Genomic DNA, 19,625 nt, shown 5'->3' with positions numbered 1-19,625 from the left:
TGAGCCACAGAGGCCTTTAACCTCACACAGAGCTCTCAGTCGCTGTTATAACCTCGCACGGGCCTTTCAGTAACTTACTGTTATAGCCTCACACGAGGTGCTCATCTTGCCTCATCTAGCCTTGCACAAGGGGTTCACACATGCCACACCTCACCCTGCAGCATCGAATGACCTTGAAATTGAGTTTAACTCCCTATTTTTCCTCTACTTCCATTTTCTTTAACTAAATGTCCTAACCAGTTCTTTTTTCTTTAAGTACTTCCCACATAATTGCTCTTTCATCTTTGATTCCATTCATTACTTTATCATTCTCATTTATCAACCATTTACTTTTTCCATATCCACATCTCAGAAGCTTCAACCTAGTCCCTCTTCATCTTCCTCATCACCCATGCTTTGCTTCCATACAACACACTATATACAAAGCATTTGGCTAACCAATTTTGAACAATATATCCAGAACTTTACTACATAATAATTTCTTTCTCTAACTGAAAGCTTTCTCTGCCATCAATATCCTTCCATTTATTTCCATTGCGTTCTTCCAGTCCTCTGCCATCATTAGTCTCCAAATAACATGTAATTTTTTACTTTTTCTATTTTTCCTTCACTTATCACTACTAAATCCTCTTTGTTGTTTACTTCCTTTATTTTCATTACACTGTTTATTTTCATTCCTTCCTCCAGAGGTTAACAATCTTTTTAGAGCATGTGTGCCATCAGATATTACCATATCAGCAAACTTTACATATCTATTCTTTGTCCTCTTATTCTTATTGCTTTTTCTCATACATTCTGTTATCATATGTTCAATGAAAATGTTGAACAATGCTAGTGAGAGGCAGCATCCTTTCCTAGGATCTTGACCTAGACCCACTCAGTCAGTCACATTCCTATTTTTGCTGCTGTTTTTTGTCTCATGTATAATTCTTTAATAAACTTTCTATCTTTCAATTCTACTTTTTTCTTTTAAGAATCTCAATCATTTGACTCAAACTGCCTTTTCTAAAACTATAAAACACACTCATTCCTCTTCCTCTCTAAGTATCTCTCTCCAACCATTCTTATAGCCCAATAACATTTCTGTTTCCTGAAGCTAAACTGTTCCTCTCCTACATTTTCTTTCATTAAAACTATCAACATAGCTACTTTTTTGGCCAAAATGGTTGGCTGTTAATTTACTTCTTGATCTAGGAGAATAATTACACAAACAAAAACAAGAAACAGATTTGCAATCCATTTAATATATCTATAGAAGAAAGCTAGAAAATATATTTACAAAATCAGTGTAGATTACATAAGGTATAGAAAGAGATTCAAAGACATCAAGTTCAAAATTTATTACCTCATTTTGATAATTAAAAGTGATTTGTTGAAACTACATCTAGTAATTAAATTAATAAACACACCACTATTTAAAAATATTATATATTTTTTAAAATTATATAATATAACAGCACAATTGTGACAAATAAATAATATTTGTAAATAAAAATTACGCACAAACTTTTCAATTCGAATATATAATACAATTTTTTTATAATAAATAATGATTATGAGACATAATTAAATGAATACCTAGTTGATGAAACAGAAGGCAAACTGCTGCACTGGTAACTGGTAATGAAGGTGTAAGAGGTGGCTGAAGTGCCTGTCGATCTCCAGCGCCAATGGAAAACCGAACTTGTGGACCGCCCGGTGGTGGAACTTGAATACAACCCAAAATATTACCAACAAGAGTTTCCAAAGATGTATTGACAACACTTTCAACGTATACAGTGTAGATAATACCAAGGCAGTTCTAAACATAGACAAAATTATGATATAGTATACTAATAACAGAAATATTTTAAATTTATTTTTAATTATATTAAAAATCCATGACCATAATTTCTTATATGGATAAGTTTCTCACTAAGTTAAATTAAATTATTTCAGTTTTTACATACAGATTAGATGACTAAGAAGGAAAAGTCAGATAATATGATTGGTATTTAACTACCACAGTTGTACTACAAGTAACAGGATTTCTTACCTGACAGGCCAACAGACAACAAATAACTAAACAAACCCAAGCTCCATCGTTCTCATTAACCTGAAAAACATTCTGAACTATGTTTATATGAATTTTTTTCCTTCATTTGACTAATAAGAATGTTCTTCTATGAATGGGTAAAGTGTCACGAATCATCCTCTATTAAACATGTTAAGGATAAAAAAAAAGGCCACGCCAATTTAAAAAAAATCTAATTCATGCTGTACAATAATTTTTTGTTGACAATCGGTCACCTGTTTTAATAATGTTAATATTTATGCTTTAAAAGTTAATTTTTTTCATCCGAATGTAGAACAAATTGTAACAAAACTGTAATTAATAAAGAAATTAGATAAAAAAAATCTGTTACCAAATGGTGTCAACAATATTCTTTTATTAAATTTTAAAGATTTAAAATAAATCTTGGCGTTTATAGACCTAGAAAAGGCATTCGATAACGTAGACTGGAATAAAATGTTCAGCATTTAAAAAAAATTAGGGTTCAAATACAGAGATAGAAGAACAATTGCTAACATGTACAGGAACCAAACAGCAACAGTAATAATTGAAGAACATAAGAAAGAAGCCGTAATAAGAAAGGGAGTCTGACAAGGATGTTCCCTATCTCCGTTACTTTTTAATCTTTACATGGAACTAGCAGTTAATGATGTTAAAGAACAATTTAGATTCGGAGTAACAGTACAAGGTGAAAAGATAAAGATGCTACGATTTGCTGATGATAGAGTAATTCTAGCCGAGATTAAAAAAGATTTAGAAGAAACAATGAACGGCATAGATGAAGTCCTACGCAAGAACTATCGCATGAAAATAAACAAGAACAAAACAAAAGTAATGAAATGTAGTAGAAATAACAAAGATGGACCACTGAATGTGAAAATAGGAGGAGAAAAGATTATGGAGGTAGAAGAATTTTGTTATTTGGAAAATAGAATTACTAAAGATGGACGAAGCAGGAGCGATATAAAATGGCAAATAGCACAAGCGAAACGAGCCTTCAGTAAGAAATATAATTTGTTTACATCAAAAATTAATTTAAATGTCAGGAAAAGATTTTTGAAAGTATATGTTTGGAGTGTCGCTTTATATGGAAGTGAAACTTAGACAATTGGAGTATCTGAGAAGAAAAGATTAGAAGCTTTTGAAATGCGGTGCTATAGGAGAATGTTAAAAATCAGATGGGTGGATAAAGTGACAAATGAAGAGGTATTGCGGCAAATAGATGAAGAAAGAAGCATTTGGAAAAATATAGTTAAAAGAAGAGACAGACTTATAGGCCACATACTAAGGCGTCCTGGAATAGTCGCTTTAATATTGGAAGGACAGGTAGAAGGAAAAAATTGTGTAGGCAGGCCACGTTTGGAATATGTAAAACAAATTGTTAGGGATGTAGGATGTAGAGGGTAAACTGAAATGAAACGACTAGCACTAGATAGGGAATCTTGGAGAGCTGCATCAAACTAGTCAAATGATTGAAGACAAAAAAAAAAAAAATAAATAAATCTAACATATAAGAAATAAAAATAGAAGGAACTTACTCTGAATGTCTCGATATAATCAAGCCTGGAAACCAGAACAAGGCACTTTGGAGCATACATAATGCTATGATGAGTGATTGGAGGGATGTGTTCACTCTCAAGGCCATCTTCATCCTATAAAAAGAAATAATTATTTAATATAAAATGATATAATTATTGAATTATCTGAAATGCTTAAAACTGCATCTGTACTGATGTAAATTCACAGATTCTAGTAGATGAAGCTATATTACTGATACCAGTCATTGTTATTCTCAATAACACATTCAACTAAGCCAACCAATTGACTTACAAACATCTAGCCTCTCAGGTGAAATGTTTCTAAACTTTGAAGATTATTTCATATATACAAAATGAAAAAAATATTACACTGGCACCATTATATTAATCATATCAATTATTACTATACAAACACAACACATGATGATGTCATATGCTCCACCCAATTAAGTTACATTGCAACCTATATAGAAATTTACTGTAAGATATGAACAAAACAAAACAAATTACTCAACATCCTAGACTTCATCACACCCAAATTAAATAGCCAATACGTTCAAAACGTAAAGAAAATTCACCACAGATTACTTCATTCACCACAAACATGTAACTTTTGCAGAATTTTGCATCACTCCTAATAAACATGTCACAATCACAATAAAGAATAATTAAATAAAATTAAAATTTAACACACATTCACACTTTAAAGTGTGAATGTGTGTTAAATTTGGAACATACTAATTTGATTAAAAAATACATTTAGTGTTGTAAGACATACCAGAAAGTAAAATACAGTTAAAAATAATGCTCACACAGATGTACTATCCTCAATAGTCATAGCAAATCTTACACAAATTCTCAGTCAAGATTTAAATTTGTTGAATAAGTTACTTTAACTGAATATTTAAAATGTGTAAAAAACAGAATCCCATCAGATGTGAAATTTATAGGCAAATAAGGGAAGTATACAGTGATGAGAGGTAATTAATGAATAAATGAAAAGAAAATAGTGCATCATGAAAATGATTGAATTTTCATGTAAAAGTGATCTTCATGACCTTCTCTAGTGATTGAAGAAATAAAGCAATTTTTCTTTTTACTGATAAACTAGACTACATCCTTTAAAATTAGTTCCATAAAACTTGCAATGATCAGGGAGTTATATCCTGAAAATTTAAAGGTGTAAGGTAATGTAAAATACAAAGGCTAAAACAACATTTAACCTTTTCAGGACTGGTGTCGCGCTTAGGCTACTGCAGCAAACTGTCCGCACAGACTACGATCACGTAAATGCATTTTAGAACTTTATTGTTTGAGTACTATCATTGTGTTAACGTGACTATAATATAATTCTTTCACCGACATGTATTGTACAATATTGGCTTTAAAATTAATTATTTGCACTATCAACAAAGTTGCAGCTAACAGCTGGAAATAGAGAGAATAAAATCATTATACCAGCGTTCAAAAACTAGGTTTTGTAAGTTTTGTTAAATTCTGTTAGTAAACATGCTCGATTTGTCACATTCATGTCCAGGATTTATTTCTTCTAATTATATGGACAAATCAAGAATTTATGTAATATGAGTGAAATAATTGAAATTTAAATAATAAATAATTGAAATAATACAAGTGCACTTGACTGATAATAAAATAACCTAGTCTGAGCAAGAATTAAAAATATGTTAGTCCTGAAAAGGTTAATGAACTGGTTCTCATAGATCACAATGTTAGTAATGCTGGGTGCAGTTCACTGCCAACTGATTTCATAATTTTTTAAAGATTAATAATTTAAAGTTTAAAATGTGATTGATACGAGAAGGTTCTCCACTAATGGATTTTCTAACTCAAAAGAAAAAGTAAAGACATTTATAAAACGTTATAAGCAAAATGATGAACAATATCTTAATCTTACTGTTACTGGTTAAGGGGGGAGACTACCCAAACATTTTTTTTCTTTAGAACTGCGAGTAGGAAGTTTATACTTGGTCAGTTTATTTAGCTTAGTGAAGAGTAATTTTCAAAATTTTCAGATAATTACACTCACTACCTCTAAAGTAGGGGTTGGGGTAAAAAAAATAGTTCCAAACAAGAATAAATTTATCTCATCTGTTACAAAAGATAAAAACTTAAAAAAATACCAAAATAAAGAGAAAATAAGTGCCTTGTATGCACACAAAAAAATACATCTTGTAGAATTTTTTTACAAATCTTTTAATATTTTAAACAAAAAATCATCCCCATTTTAATTTCAACCCCCCCCCCTTTCACAATTTTATATATAAGAGGATTATCACATGCATACAAATGTATCTAGACAAATATTTTCTATACAATGTAAAAAAAAAAATTCATGTAGTAATCTCAATTACAACTAAAGTTATGATTCTTTGTTTTAATGAAGCAGAGAAATTAAAGTTTTCAGAAAACGGAGATTAAAGATTGCAATACCATAGCACCTGCCGATGGTTTTAGCAGGTCCTATGAGCATCAAATTGGCATAGCCTGTTGGATGAAATATGAACTAAATAGAAGAAAAACAAGCTTTAAAATGGCAATGTTTAAAAAATTGTCTGGGACCAGAAAGGCTTCTTATAAATAAGTAAAAGCCCTATATGGTCATAGAACAATGAATCAATAACAAGCTTATAGAGACTAATATAGTCATGCAGCATTATTTTTTTCCTGATAATGGTAATCTGTAACAAAAGGATAACAAATTTTGCTTAAAGAAATTTGAATACCTACCATACTACCCTCATTTGGTCTGTCAATTTTCACTTTTTCCTTAAATTAAATAAATATTTAGAGGCAGTTAAAAACGATCAGGCCAAAACAGCAGTCAAAGATTGGCTCTTGATCTTGCCTCTGAACTGCTATCAGCTGTCAATGAGCCATTCAGTGACATATCTTTTGAGCTGATGATCATTTTCAAAATAACTGCCCTTAAATATTTATTTAATTTAGGAAACAAATGAGAAATGACTGAGGCCAAATACAGTGATAGAGTTAATGACAAATTTCTATAATGACCAAGTAGAATAATTAATAATACAATGCAATATGTTTTTAAATATAAAATAGTAACTACATAAAAGGTCTGTACCCACAATTTACTAATCCTTACTTACATACGAGGTGTGTGAGAAAAGTAATGAGACTGACTTTTTACTAACCAAAGTTTTTATTTTTTTCAAACAACAATATTATTCCCTTCAAAGTAGTTCCCTTGGGCAGCTATACACTGACGAAGTCATTGTTCCCACTCCTGATAGCAGCGTTGGAAGACTTCAATGGGTAGGGCTTTTAACTGGTCGGCCACAGTCTTTTGAATGTTCTCCAGAGTTCCAAAATGACGTCCTTTAAAGACATGTTTCAATTTCGTAAAAGGAAAATGTCACAAGTTCTCAAATCAGATGAATAGGGAGGTTGAGGAACCATAGGAATGTGTTTTGAGGTCAAAAATTCCGTGATGGAAATAGCCGTGTGACACAGGACATTGTCATGATGAAGCATCCACTTGTCTGCAATGTCTGGTTTCACACGAATCACTCTTTTCCTGAGCCTTTCAAGGGCACCTTTGTAAAACACTTGGTTGACAGTTTGTCCTGGAGGAACAAATTCTTTATGCACAATAACCCTACTGTCAAAAAAAGCAAATCAGCATGGTTTTGATCTTTGATTTGCTCATTCAACATTTTTTCGATCGAGGAGAGACGGAGTGTGCCACTCTTCGCTTTGCCGCTTTATTTCAGGTTTGTACTCAAATATCCAGGAAGAATTCTTCCATGATATTTGAAGAAATCTTGGTCATTAAAGAATTCTAGGTCATTGTCAATCCTCTCAAGAAGATCAACGCACACGTTTCTTCGATTGTCCTTCTATTCCGTTTTTCTGCACCAATTTCGCACAAACCTTTCGCATGTCCAAATCGTCTGTCAAAATTTGATGTACGGCGAAAGTGTTTAAATTTAACTGTTCACTCATCATCCTTATTGTAAAACGACAGTCTGATCTCACAAGAACCCTCACACGCTCAACGTTTTCATCAGATTTTGAAGTTGAAGGTCTCCCTGAGCGAGGTTGATCTTCAACGTGTTCTTGGCCTTCCAAAAATGATTTGTGCCAGGGGAAAACTTGTGCTCCTGATAAGCAATGTTCCCCGTAGGCCTGTTTCAACTTTTCAAAGGTCACACTCGTGGATTCCCCAAGTTTAACACAAAACTTGATTGCACAACGTTGCTCTACATTCTGATGCTCCATTTTCACAACAAAAACACAACTTCACTGATGGCGCTGTGAAAAATAATGTGTTGGCTGAATGGAGTTGAAACCTGTACTGAGCATGTGGAAGGGATGAACAAACCAGTCTAGCACAAACCGTTAGACACAGCATTGCCAGATCGCTCAGAGTGTTTCCAATCTCATTACTTTTCTCACACACCTCATACTTCAAATAGTTGTTAGAATTGAAAAGGTTAATTTTTAATGTAGTTTTTTTAATATATTTTACTTTAAACTTTTCAGTTTTATTTAAAATCTACACAGATGATGTAAATAACTCTGCTCATATAAAAGTAATTATTTGCAAGTATGAAGTTAAAAAGAAACCTGTATTTTTGAAAAAATAATAAATAAAATGTAAAGAAATGAGATAAAGAAGCAAATGAGCAAGAGGTAAGGCTCTACGCAATGCAGCATTTTTACTCTAAGTGGTACAACTAATTTTATTTTACCTTCACTAAAAATACTTTCAATGTTAACTTCATACAACTATCCAACAGTAAACAATGGTGACAACAAAATTCTCAAATTGTCTATGTAACAATGAGAATTTTCTTTTAAAAAATCTTCAATTTAACACATTGCCTGAATTTTTTTTTTTTTTTTTAGTTCATGTAATGTTTGTGTGTTACAACTCCCATTATCCACAATGGTGGGGGGGGAATTAAAAAAAGGAGGGGTGACGAAGCGTGGCGACGTCTAGGGTCAGGAAGGCAGCCCTCCTGCCTAGGGTGTCTTGGTCCGCCCACATCAAGATGTGAGGGGGTCGGGACTCCCCGATGATGGCACTAGGGACCCTTGAGGTGTGTGAGGGACGCGCTGGGGGCGAAGAGCAAACGGAATGCATGCCCAGAGCCAGTAGGTTAGGGCCAGGAAGGGTAGCCTTCCAGCAGAGAGGAATGTTGGCTTCCAGGTGGGAGGTCAGCATCCTTCGAGGATGCTCGGGGGGACCCCGATGGGTGAAACCTCATGTTGAGGCTATACAGGATGGGCAGACTGCTGCCAGGACACACCAGGCCGACTGAGTTTTGCTTCACGGCGAAGACCAGTTGCCCTGGGGTGTTTAATAAGGTTGAAAAAAAAAGTCCCCATTATCCAGTATTCATATTTCCATTGGTGTGATGAGGGACACCATATCTTTTAAGCTTTCACCTCTTCTAATGCTATCAATTAATCATCGATAGAAATATTTATAAATTTTATATTCAAAAAGTGTGGTATCGGTCACTTAATGGGAATGTGGTTCGGTACAAATTTAATCCTTCTAACATCAAAATTTAATCATTAGAATTACTAAGTATGTAATAAATAAAGAGGATAAAGAAAAAATACATCTGCCACACAGAAGGGAGGAGAGAACAGGACGCCTAATCAAAAATACTTGAATAGGATATATGTGTCCTGTATCACAAGTAACTTGTTAATTTATCTAGAAAAACCTTACAACAGGACCACCAAAGGAACTTTTCTTTAAAAAATTAAAAAATCAGTTCATTTGGCAAACATAAGACCTGAATATAAAACCTCAGACTAGTTGAACTAAGAATCTCTTCTTCCTTTTAAGTCACTTCTGAAAAAAAATCAATTAATGAAACAACTCAAGATTATACAAATTGAGTTACTTAATTAAATTCAAAGATCAAATTGTAGTCTTAAAAATTTTTTAAAAAGCAGTTGTGATACTGGTATATTAATGAATTAAAATAACTTTCTATTGGTGAGTTGAAAATTAACTGGCTTGAGATAATTGTACCGAGTGGTAATGATGAGTGAGGTAGTGGAGGATATGAGAAATTATAACAGGCTGTAACTGCTTAAATTAAATAATTAATAATAATATAATTATATATTATTATATTTTATTATTTATAAAATAATTAATAATTATATATTGCAGATAATTTGTTGAATAAACAAGGCAATATTTAACAAAATTAATAATTATTTTCACGTTTATGTGATGTAACGTAAAAATAATATTTATACAATTTTAATAAAATAAGAAAATAGTAAGAAAGGAAATACTTCAAATTAAATATTAAAGTCCATCTATCTTCAATAACTGTTCATTTAAGAATAAATGTAAACATAAACTTAATGATTATTAAAGTAAAATAAAATTTATGTTTACTTTTTTTATCTTAACATACAACAAATAATAATTATAATAACAATAAACACTTTTAAACAAAGGGAGATCCACAGTTACACCAATTTCATATTAATTTACTGTTAGTTTATTTATGTAACACTATAACTGTTATACAGATACTGCACTTGAAAAACGTAAGACTGTAAAACTTCTTATAAGTATGAGTGGGACACATACCATACCATATAAAAGGTGTGATTGGAAAGTTTTAAGACTGGTCTTGAAATTTTAAAATGACAGTACTTACAGACTACTGTGACGGATCTCCTTCAAAGTAGTTCTAACTGAATACACACTCCAACATTGTTTCCACTTTTGGAAGCATTCCTGGAAATTTTCTTTAAGGGACTAAGAACCTCTCCACAATTGCCTGGATGAATTTAGATCGAGTCAAATCGATTCCCTTTCAGCAAAAATTTCATTTTTGGGAACAAGTAAAAACCGGCAGGGCTAAATCAGGGGAATACAGGGGGTAGGAAAAGCACAGGAATTTGGATTTGGCCAAAAATACTGCGATTGAGGTCCCATGGTAACCGTGTGTGTGTTCATGGTGGAGGACCCAATTCCTGTCTCACCAGAATACACGCCTTGTCTTTGTAACTTTTGTGTAATCCCTGAAGGACACTTTTATAGTATTCCTGGTTGACTGCATGCCCCCTAAATTCACAATGGGTAAATTCACAATGCACGACACCTGTAGAATAAAGAAAACCACTAACATTGTCTTTAATTTGACAAAATTTAACATGCTTTTTTTAGTTGTGGCAAACTTGGATCCTTCCACTGCAATGATGGTGCCTTTGTTTCCAAGTCAAACCCATAAACCCATGATTCGTCTACTATAACTATCCTATATAACAAACTTGAGTTACTTTCGGCCCAATAAATCAGTTCTTGGGGCATTTCAAGTCAGTGTAGTTTCTGCTGGTCTGACAACAACTTTAGAATGAATTTCATGGATACTTGAGGCATGTTCAAATCTTCAGTTACTGACTGAACTGCATAGAAACTTAATCATCAACCATCTCCCTAATTGTCAGTCTGCAGTCTAAGTGCATATTCTGAACTTTAACAATGTTCTCATTGGTTTTTGAAGTGGAAGGCTGGCTAGACTGGGGATCATCTTCGACTGATTTGTGGCAATCTTCGAATCTTTACACCAGATAAAAACATTAGATCAACCCAGACATTTATTCTCGAAAACTGTTTCTCCGAAGCTGATTTCACGGTTTTCAAACAAAATATTACACAAATTCATTAATATCTTTCATTTATTTTCTGAAAAAACAATAATCCACAGAGAACTGAAAACACATCTTCACTTAACAGGATGACAGCTCTACTGAACAAAGATATTGTAGTAATCTTTTCAAGACATTTCAAGGACAAAACAAGCTTCGCCTTTCAAAATTTATACTTCCTATTGAGTACTATATGTACTCAATACATGTGTGTGTGTGTGTGTGTGTGTGTGTGTGTGTGTGTGTGTGTGTGTGTGTGTGTATGTATATATATATATATATATAGATAAAATATAGCTAAAACTGTATAAAATATAGGTATAGAATATAGTATAGGTTGAACATGTATAAAAAATACATGTACAAGTCCTACTCTTCACCAACAATAAATTGGGTATAAGCTAAACTGAAAACCATTTCCTTTGATGGAAGTGAACCACTTTTATTACTTATGATTATGATTAATTTTTCATTGTTAAAATCAAAATTTCCTTCCATCCCTATCATAATAAATACTCTTTCATCATTGACAGTTTCAATTAAAGCTGATAATCTAACAATCCATTACAAAAGTAAACCATTTATGAAACTCAAGCATATTCAACTGTAATATTTTATCGATATGCTTAAGGGTAAATAGTTGTACTTCTATGAAAAATTTTAAGTTTCAAGCCTGAGCAGATCGACTAGAATTTGGATAATGCAAAGCAAGCCAGACAGGTAGCTAGGCACCAGCACAAAATTATTGTCGCTATTTTACAATTAATATCTATTAAATACAATGAAATATAAGTTAGTAACTAAATAACATAACATTTTCAACAGAGAAAAGACTATATATGAATAGCTGCCAACTTTGATTAATTAAGAAAGTAATAAAGTCTCACAGGAAGTAGAATAGAACTCAGTAAAAAAAAAAAATCAAATACTTCATATCAGTAGTGGACAAAACAAGGAGAATGATAGAAAGTCGATATTATTAAAACACTGAATGCAAAAGCAGGAAAGGGAAAATTAAAATAAAAATAAAAAATAAAGGTAGATGTGTTGAGTGGAATGAAAGACGTTTTGGGGAGAGAAAATTACCTCTTGGTAATAGACTCTCCATCTCAACAAAGATTATTTTGAGGGAGATTTAGAGTAAAGAGGTGTAATTAACATCCTGTATCTCCAAGGGCTAGAATAGGAACTGAATATATAAATGTGAACATAAAGAAATGATAATTTTTTAAACACTAGAAATTAATAATAATTTGTTAATGTGTTAATAATATTGTTTATATTCATACATAATTAAAACAAAAAGATCGAACTAAAAAAGGGCCAATTAATTACATGAAAACATATAATAAATTGTATTCTAATTTATACACAGTCCATATTTATTTTATTAATTATGCAGCAATTAATGTCATAATTTGAGCAATAAAATGATAAAAGCGTATCAATTTATTTGACTTATGAACAATTATCATCGTAAAAAAACAAAAAAAAGGTCATAAATGATATAATTTTTACAACTGTCTTTTATCAGTACTACCTGTAACTCTATAAATTAAAATAAAAAAAATATATATATACATCCAAATTTTTATGGATGCGTACTCATAAGTACACTTGTGCACACACAAACCATTATGTTCACATAAAGATGACATACTACAATCACTCATTATTCAATATATTTATGAACAAAACCTACATATTTATTAACCTATATATTTATGAATAAATATACAATGTTACCTTAGATTTAAAGCTTAAAATTTAGACTTAAATTGTTACTTCAAAGGATTACAATGGAGAAAATTACTTTTGGACTTAAGGAAGTTCTATTTGGACTATTTTTAAACATACGTCATTTTTAACAAGATCATTTTACTGTTTTAACAATTCATGACATCAAATGGTCTTCATTTCATTATTAAATTACAACATATAACAAACACTATAACTGACATATACTGTAACAAGACCGGAATAACAGACCTAAGTAACGGATTCCTGCCAATTAAGAAGAAAGTACTAGAAAATATACTAATTGAAGAATCCAGAAAGGGAATAAAAGTAATCTTTTTTCTAAGGCTAACAGGTCCATTTAACAATTGTTCTTTGTAATAGTACCAACGACACACCTACAACAGATGTTGTTCCATGAGAAGAATTACCGGACATGAGTAGAAATTCATGAGAAGATGTAAGGATGCTATGATCATTCTCACGCTTCAACTTGGGTCTGGTTCTACAGGTCAAGAGGATAGAAGTATAAATGGAAGGAAGATGAGTTAAGATTAGTATTAAGCGAGTATAAGCATAAGTGTTTGACGTGATTATAAGATGGCGTTATTTCAACATGTAGTGCTGAATGGTGTGTTCAACGTGACGTCACAAGCATTCCAGTGTGAACAGTGAGTGACTGCAGGAAGTTGTTCGGTGAGTTAATGACTGACAATTAGAGAAAGGGATAAGAAGATAAAGGGATAGATTCATTCATAGGATAGTTTTACTTGTGAACAGGAAAGATATTTGCACAGAAAGAACCTTAGTCTAATTTATTTTCGTAGTAATACAATACCAGTTTTTAAGATGTAAATATTAGTGGTCATTGTAATTTTTTTCATGAATGGGACTGATTCTGGTTTTATGTTTAACTACCTGTAAGTTAATTTTGTCCTTACTTGAAATTATGAGGGTAAGTCAATTATTATTTGCAATTTAGTTATATTTTTGTTTATGTTGCTAGTACTGTCGTGTTGCTTAGATGACGCATGTGTGGTTTAATTGTTGTTAAGTCTGTGCAGGTTTGATGCTGCTAGGTTAGTTCCATTATCGCTGCCCTGCCGTTAACCGTGGCTGTTCCCCTTTGCAACAAAGAAGAGTAACATTCACTGATCTGTTTTCTGTGGTCGGAAGGTGTATTATCAGGGGCCGAAATTCATCGAAGACCTTCGGAACAGTACGGGAACAGTGTGTTACCGCAACTGAGTGTCTACGAATGGATTGAAAAATTCAAAAATGGTTGCACAAGAGTTATGCACGATGAAGGAGCCAGACAACCATTTACCGCCACAAATGAGGAAAACATTGAGCATGCACATGACATGGTTTTCTTAGACAGACGAGTAACAATTGATGAAGTGGCACATCGTCTGCAAATTAGTCACGGTTCTGCGTACGAAATCATCAACAGACTTGGGTTTCGTAAAGTCTGTGAAAGATGGGTCCCAAAACAACTCACACAGTTGCATAAACAAACTCGCTTGGACATCTGAAAAAAACGTTTGCATCGCTATGGTAACGAATGGGACATCTTCTTAGACAGAATCATCACTGGTGATGAAACATGGATCCATCATTACAAGCCGAAGAGTAATGAACGGCAGAATATAGAATGGAAACATCCAAATTTGCCCTACAAAAAAAAGTTCAGGACCCAACCATCCGCAGGAAAACTGATGCTTACGGTTTTTTGGGACTCACAAGGCTCAGTACTGGAACATTATGAGGAAAAGGGGACGACAATAAACAGTGCGTGTTACAGTGAGAAGCTTACTGCCTAGCTGAAGCCTGCAATTCTAAGCAAACACCGATGACTGCTGTTGAAAGGTGTGTAGTTGCATGACAATGCCCGTCCACATACTGCTGCCCACACTGCTGAAACGCTCAAGAAACTCAACTTTGAAGTACTGGCTCATCCTCCGTATAGTCCTGATCTTGCCACTTCTGACTATCACTTGTTTGGTCCACTCAAAGAGGCATTAAGGGGCCGTCGATTTACCTCGAACGAAACAGTGAAAGAAGCAATGCATTCCTGGCTCACAGCTCAACCAAAAACCTTCTTTTATGAGGGCATCAGGAAGCTTGTGCAACAATGGACAAAGTGCGTTGAAATGTAAGGGGCCTATGTTGAAAAATGATGTAAATAAAATTTATAACTACATTGTACATAATAATTGACATTTATTATTATTATTATTAGTTGTTTATTACTGTCATTTATTATTCTTATTGTCATTGTTATTATCGATTTGTCTTATTTTACTTATGTTCTTAAGCTAATAAATTGTAATTATACAAGTATAAACATTTTTAAGTAGTAAATCTCTCAATATCCTGATCAAGCCATGAAAGTGTGACAATACCTTAGAAATATATTCATATTCAATGTCATTCAATCTTCAGCACCATGCAAGATTACACGAATCTTGCAGGAATTTATTCCCCCTTTTTTTTTTTATTGAACATTATTACTTTTATTCAGTTAACAAAGAAAACAAACTTTTCCTATAGTACAACTAAAATAAAATAAAATATTATTCAAGTAGAAGCATTTCTCTTGTTTCTTGGACATGTCATTTATAAAGCAATACATCATTAAATATGCCCAAAATCACCAGTGTTATTCTATTAACAATATACAGGATACTTTTAATGCAAGTCATAAGCAATGCAGATTCTAAACTATTAACCTCTATAATCTGAAATTATAAGATGACATTAGTGAAGAAAATAAGAGATAATTTACCTCTAGATCTTTAGTTTTGAAGTTGGAGTCTAATGTTAGTAAATAAAGTAATAGCATTTCTATTGCTTTCCTACCTGTGGCATTTCTATAAAGGGAAAGTATAGCGATCAAAGAAAATTTTAAGTAATAGGATTTCTGCAAATGTTGACATTTCAGAATCTTTTTAATTAAAAAATAAAAAAAAAGTTATACTAATTTCTGAAAGATATATATGTACGTGAATTCTACAGTTTTGATTAACATTTCTGGACTGGCTCAAAAGAAATACTTCAAAAATGGCAGAAAAAAATTCTATATATTGATGATTCTATTTTACACTAATAGCATTAAATTTTGGACAAAACTAAAAAAAAGGAGAGGGTAGTTTTTGCCACTTTTAATTTTTGACTTTTAGGTTGTAGAAAAGTGAGCTTCGGTGTGATGAAAGTACTTATAAGTTATTTAAAATTTCAAAAGTTTTAAATAAAATGGATTAAAAAAAAACTGAAATTTTGTTTAGATATATGGCTGTATAATCCAAACTATGGCCCGATTTTCAACCCCATCGGACAAAGAGGAGATCACAAAGTACCCCTTTTATTTTTTTAGAAACTATATTTTTTTGGCTTTATTGAACAAACTGCGCCGACTTAGTAAATAACTTTAAATTAGATTGGAATTCTAGTATTAATATAGATGAAGTGGGAACTTTTTATAATTTCTTACTTTATCAATTTGTTGTGGCTATAAAAATTTTATATGAAATAGCTGTTGTGAAAGCGAATCAACTGGGGGCAAAGGTTTTACTTTTTTAATTAATACTGTAAGTATAGCATAATTTTGATGATATTAAACATCGTTTGGTCACAATGCTTAACTGGGATCTGAAATTTTTTACTAAGAATTTGGATGTTTTTCTTCTAATAAGTTATACAATTTTTAAAGTAAAAAAATTTTGATCATTTGATCAACATAGACAAACCAAATCCAAATATTTTTACTGAATATTTTGATTTTTTTCACAAATGTACTCTAAATATTGCATAATTAATTCATTAATATTTAAAGATCTGTTAGCGTATTTGAAATAAATAAAAAATTATGCAAACCTTAGCAGGTTATTTTTTAATTTGTCTTTTATAATATTAAGCTGGAATACTAACAAAAAGTTCAAATAAACAAATTTTACTTTTTCATTTTTTTTACGGGACTGGAAAGTTATTACTTTTCATAGCATTTAAATGTCTAAAACTATGAAATAACTGTTCTGTAGTAACTTGTACAACAATCATATTGATTATATAAAAAAATTCATGGCTATAATTCATAAATATGATTTTTATTAAAAAATTAATACAAAATTGTTTATACATTTTGAAATTCATCAGATAGATTGGTTTGAAGATGAGTGATGAGCATAATTTAGTTCGGACAAAAAGCTAATTGGATTTTTAAGTATGTTTTAATTACTTCAATCAGTAGAATAATTATAACTTACGAATAATTATTCATTTCATCAAAAATTTCCAAGAACTTGACATTCACTTAGTACAGACTGTTACATGAACAATTTAATCATTGTAACATGTACTTCACTATAAAAATGATTACTTTCATTCACTCATTCAAATAATACAGAGTTTAAAGATTATACTTCAAATACTTGATAGTGATGACAATAATTATAGACATGATTAAAGGGAGTTCAATGCACAGATTTATTTTAGTAAACATAATTTTTTTATTTTTTACTAGCAAACACGGCAATGCTTTGCTATTACTGCTGATACCACGTATATGCCTAATTTAATATCGGCGGTCGAACATGGTATAGTAACTCAGTTGTGAGCTGGCGCACAGTACACGAACGCGCTGATACAAGCATCACTACTACCGTGGCAGATAACTGCACAGTTCTCCCACCATAGCAGCACTGCAGCCTCATCACTCTCTGGATCCAATAAAAGAGCGTGAATTTTGAATTCATCATCAACCACCACCTGGAGAAGACCACGAAGAAAAAGAAGATGCAAAAGGGCAGATGTTCCCTGGCTGGCTCATGTCGAACCTCCTGGCGGATGCCAACATCCCCGCCGGAGCAACAAGCCTGGCCAGCCCGCCGAAGGAGCCATTGGATGCAGATGCTACCTTCCAGCTCCAGCTCACCAGGCTTCAATCGCCCTGGCCGGCGGACTTGGCAACAGTAGCCAGCCCAGTGTGGGATCGCTCAGGGAGAACCAACTCAGCCGCACCAGTGAAGGACAACCGACACCAACCCGACACTATGGAGCTCTTGGGGGCCACCACTGCCACGCTGTAGTGTGGACCCAACTGTCACTGAGTGGAAGCCCAGTCTGACTTCAACGGATGAGCCACAACTCCCTGACTTTGCCAGAGACCAGCTTCCAAACCCAACAGCTGTTCTCAGAGCTAACACAAAAAATGGCCCTTTTCAAGGTCACCACAAGGTTATGAATTACGAACCATCGAAGCCATTCAATGACAACAGCCCTACTCAGGGCTACCATAAGGTTGGCAATTACAATGAGCTGTCGAAACCAATCGACGACAAAAATTACCCTTTTCAGGGCTATCACAAGGTTAATAAGTGCCAAGTGCCGTCGAAGCCATTCGATGACAATATATATGTAGATTAAATGAGCACAACTGAAAGTAAAACTTTAAATTGATAAAACATTAAAAAACTGAATATTACAGAACTTCACAAAATTTCACTTTCCCCCTTTCACTTTTACCCTAATTCCCTTTTTTCCTATTTCCGTTTTTCTCTATTTCACATTTCATCCTTTTCCTTTCTCCCTTTTCCCCTTTCCATGCCTCTTTTCCCTTCCCACACGTAAATCGGTCCAATAATTTTTAGTCTATAGCAGACACACATATGAATATGGCCTTTTATATATATATATATATATATATATAGAAGAAGAAAGTCTGTTTGTATATCTGTTTGTTTAGTAAATATCTCAATACCGGCACCACCTAGCAGGTATAGTTTCTACAAAAACTTTTCTTTCATATAACTAATATATATTCTGGATATGAGCTAAATCGGACCATAAATGCAATTTTTCCAAATATCTCGACCTAGCGCCATCTAGCAAGTCCATTTTTTGCAGAGGTATTTATTTCCATGTTAAGTAACATATTCTGAATATGAGCCAAATTGAACTATAAATACAATTTTTCAAAATATCTCAACCCCTACCGTCACCTAGCGGGTCCATTTTTTGCAAAAATATTTCTTTTCACGTAACTAATATATATTCTGAATATGAGCCAAATCAGACCATAAATACAATTTTTTTAAATATCTCAACCCCAGCGCCACCTACCGGGTTCAAACTAATTCAGAAACCTTCACATGCATGCCCACAACAACTCACCAAAGTTTCATCGCAATTGAATGAACGGCATAGGAACACATACAAGACAAACAAGCAAACATTCATTTGTATAAATACATACGTGCAGTATATACATACATACACACTTATATGTATAATTATTCAAAACAACACACTTTAATGGTGAAAAACAGATCTAAATAAATGAATACAAAAGAGAAAAAATACAATGACAATTATTAGTCTAATGAACCAATTTTAAAGTTTTTTTTTTTTTTTATAAACACAAGCATATGTGCACAAACACAATAGTGCAGTAGAAAAGAGGGGATATAAATGATTTCATAAAAAACCAGATAATTGAAAAACTAAATAAGTGATAAGTGAAAATACCTAATATTTAGAAAATGAAAGGACAAACAGTAAAAAAAAAAACAACCAATAACAACAGTAAAATGTCACCAACTTCTCACATATGAATTTTGGTA

General features: G+C 32.6%; 1 protein-coding gene across 1 annotated transcript in view; it reads right to left on the bottom strand.

Annotated features, from left to right (window-relative positions):
- The window catches only part of Sbf (SET domain binding factor), a 145,991-nt gene that overhangs the window by 94,799 nt on the left and 31,567 nt on the right, over positions 1-19,625 (bottom strand). Inside the window, exons 4-5 of the mRNA XM_075378127.1 lie at positions 3,592-3,705; positions 1,579-1,801 (exon numbers count right to left, since the gene is read on the bottom strand). Coding sequence (XP_075234242.1) covers positions 1,579-1,801; positions 3,592-3,705 — 337 coding nt within the window. The remainder of the gene's footprint in view (positions 1-1,578; positions 1,802-3,591; positions 3,706-19,625) is intronic.

Source organism: Lycorma delicatula, chromosome 11 (genome assembly GCF_047948215.1).
Source record: "Lycorma delicatula isolate Av1 chromosome 11, ASM4794821v1, whole genome shotgun sequence".
Taxonomy (NCBI): Eukaryota; Metazoa; Arthropoda; class Insecta; order Hemiptera; family Fulgoridae; genus Lycorma; species Lycorma delicatula.
This window is presented reverse-complemented; position numbering and strand designations above follow the sequence as displayed.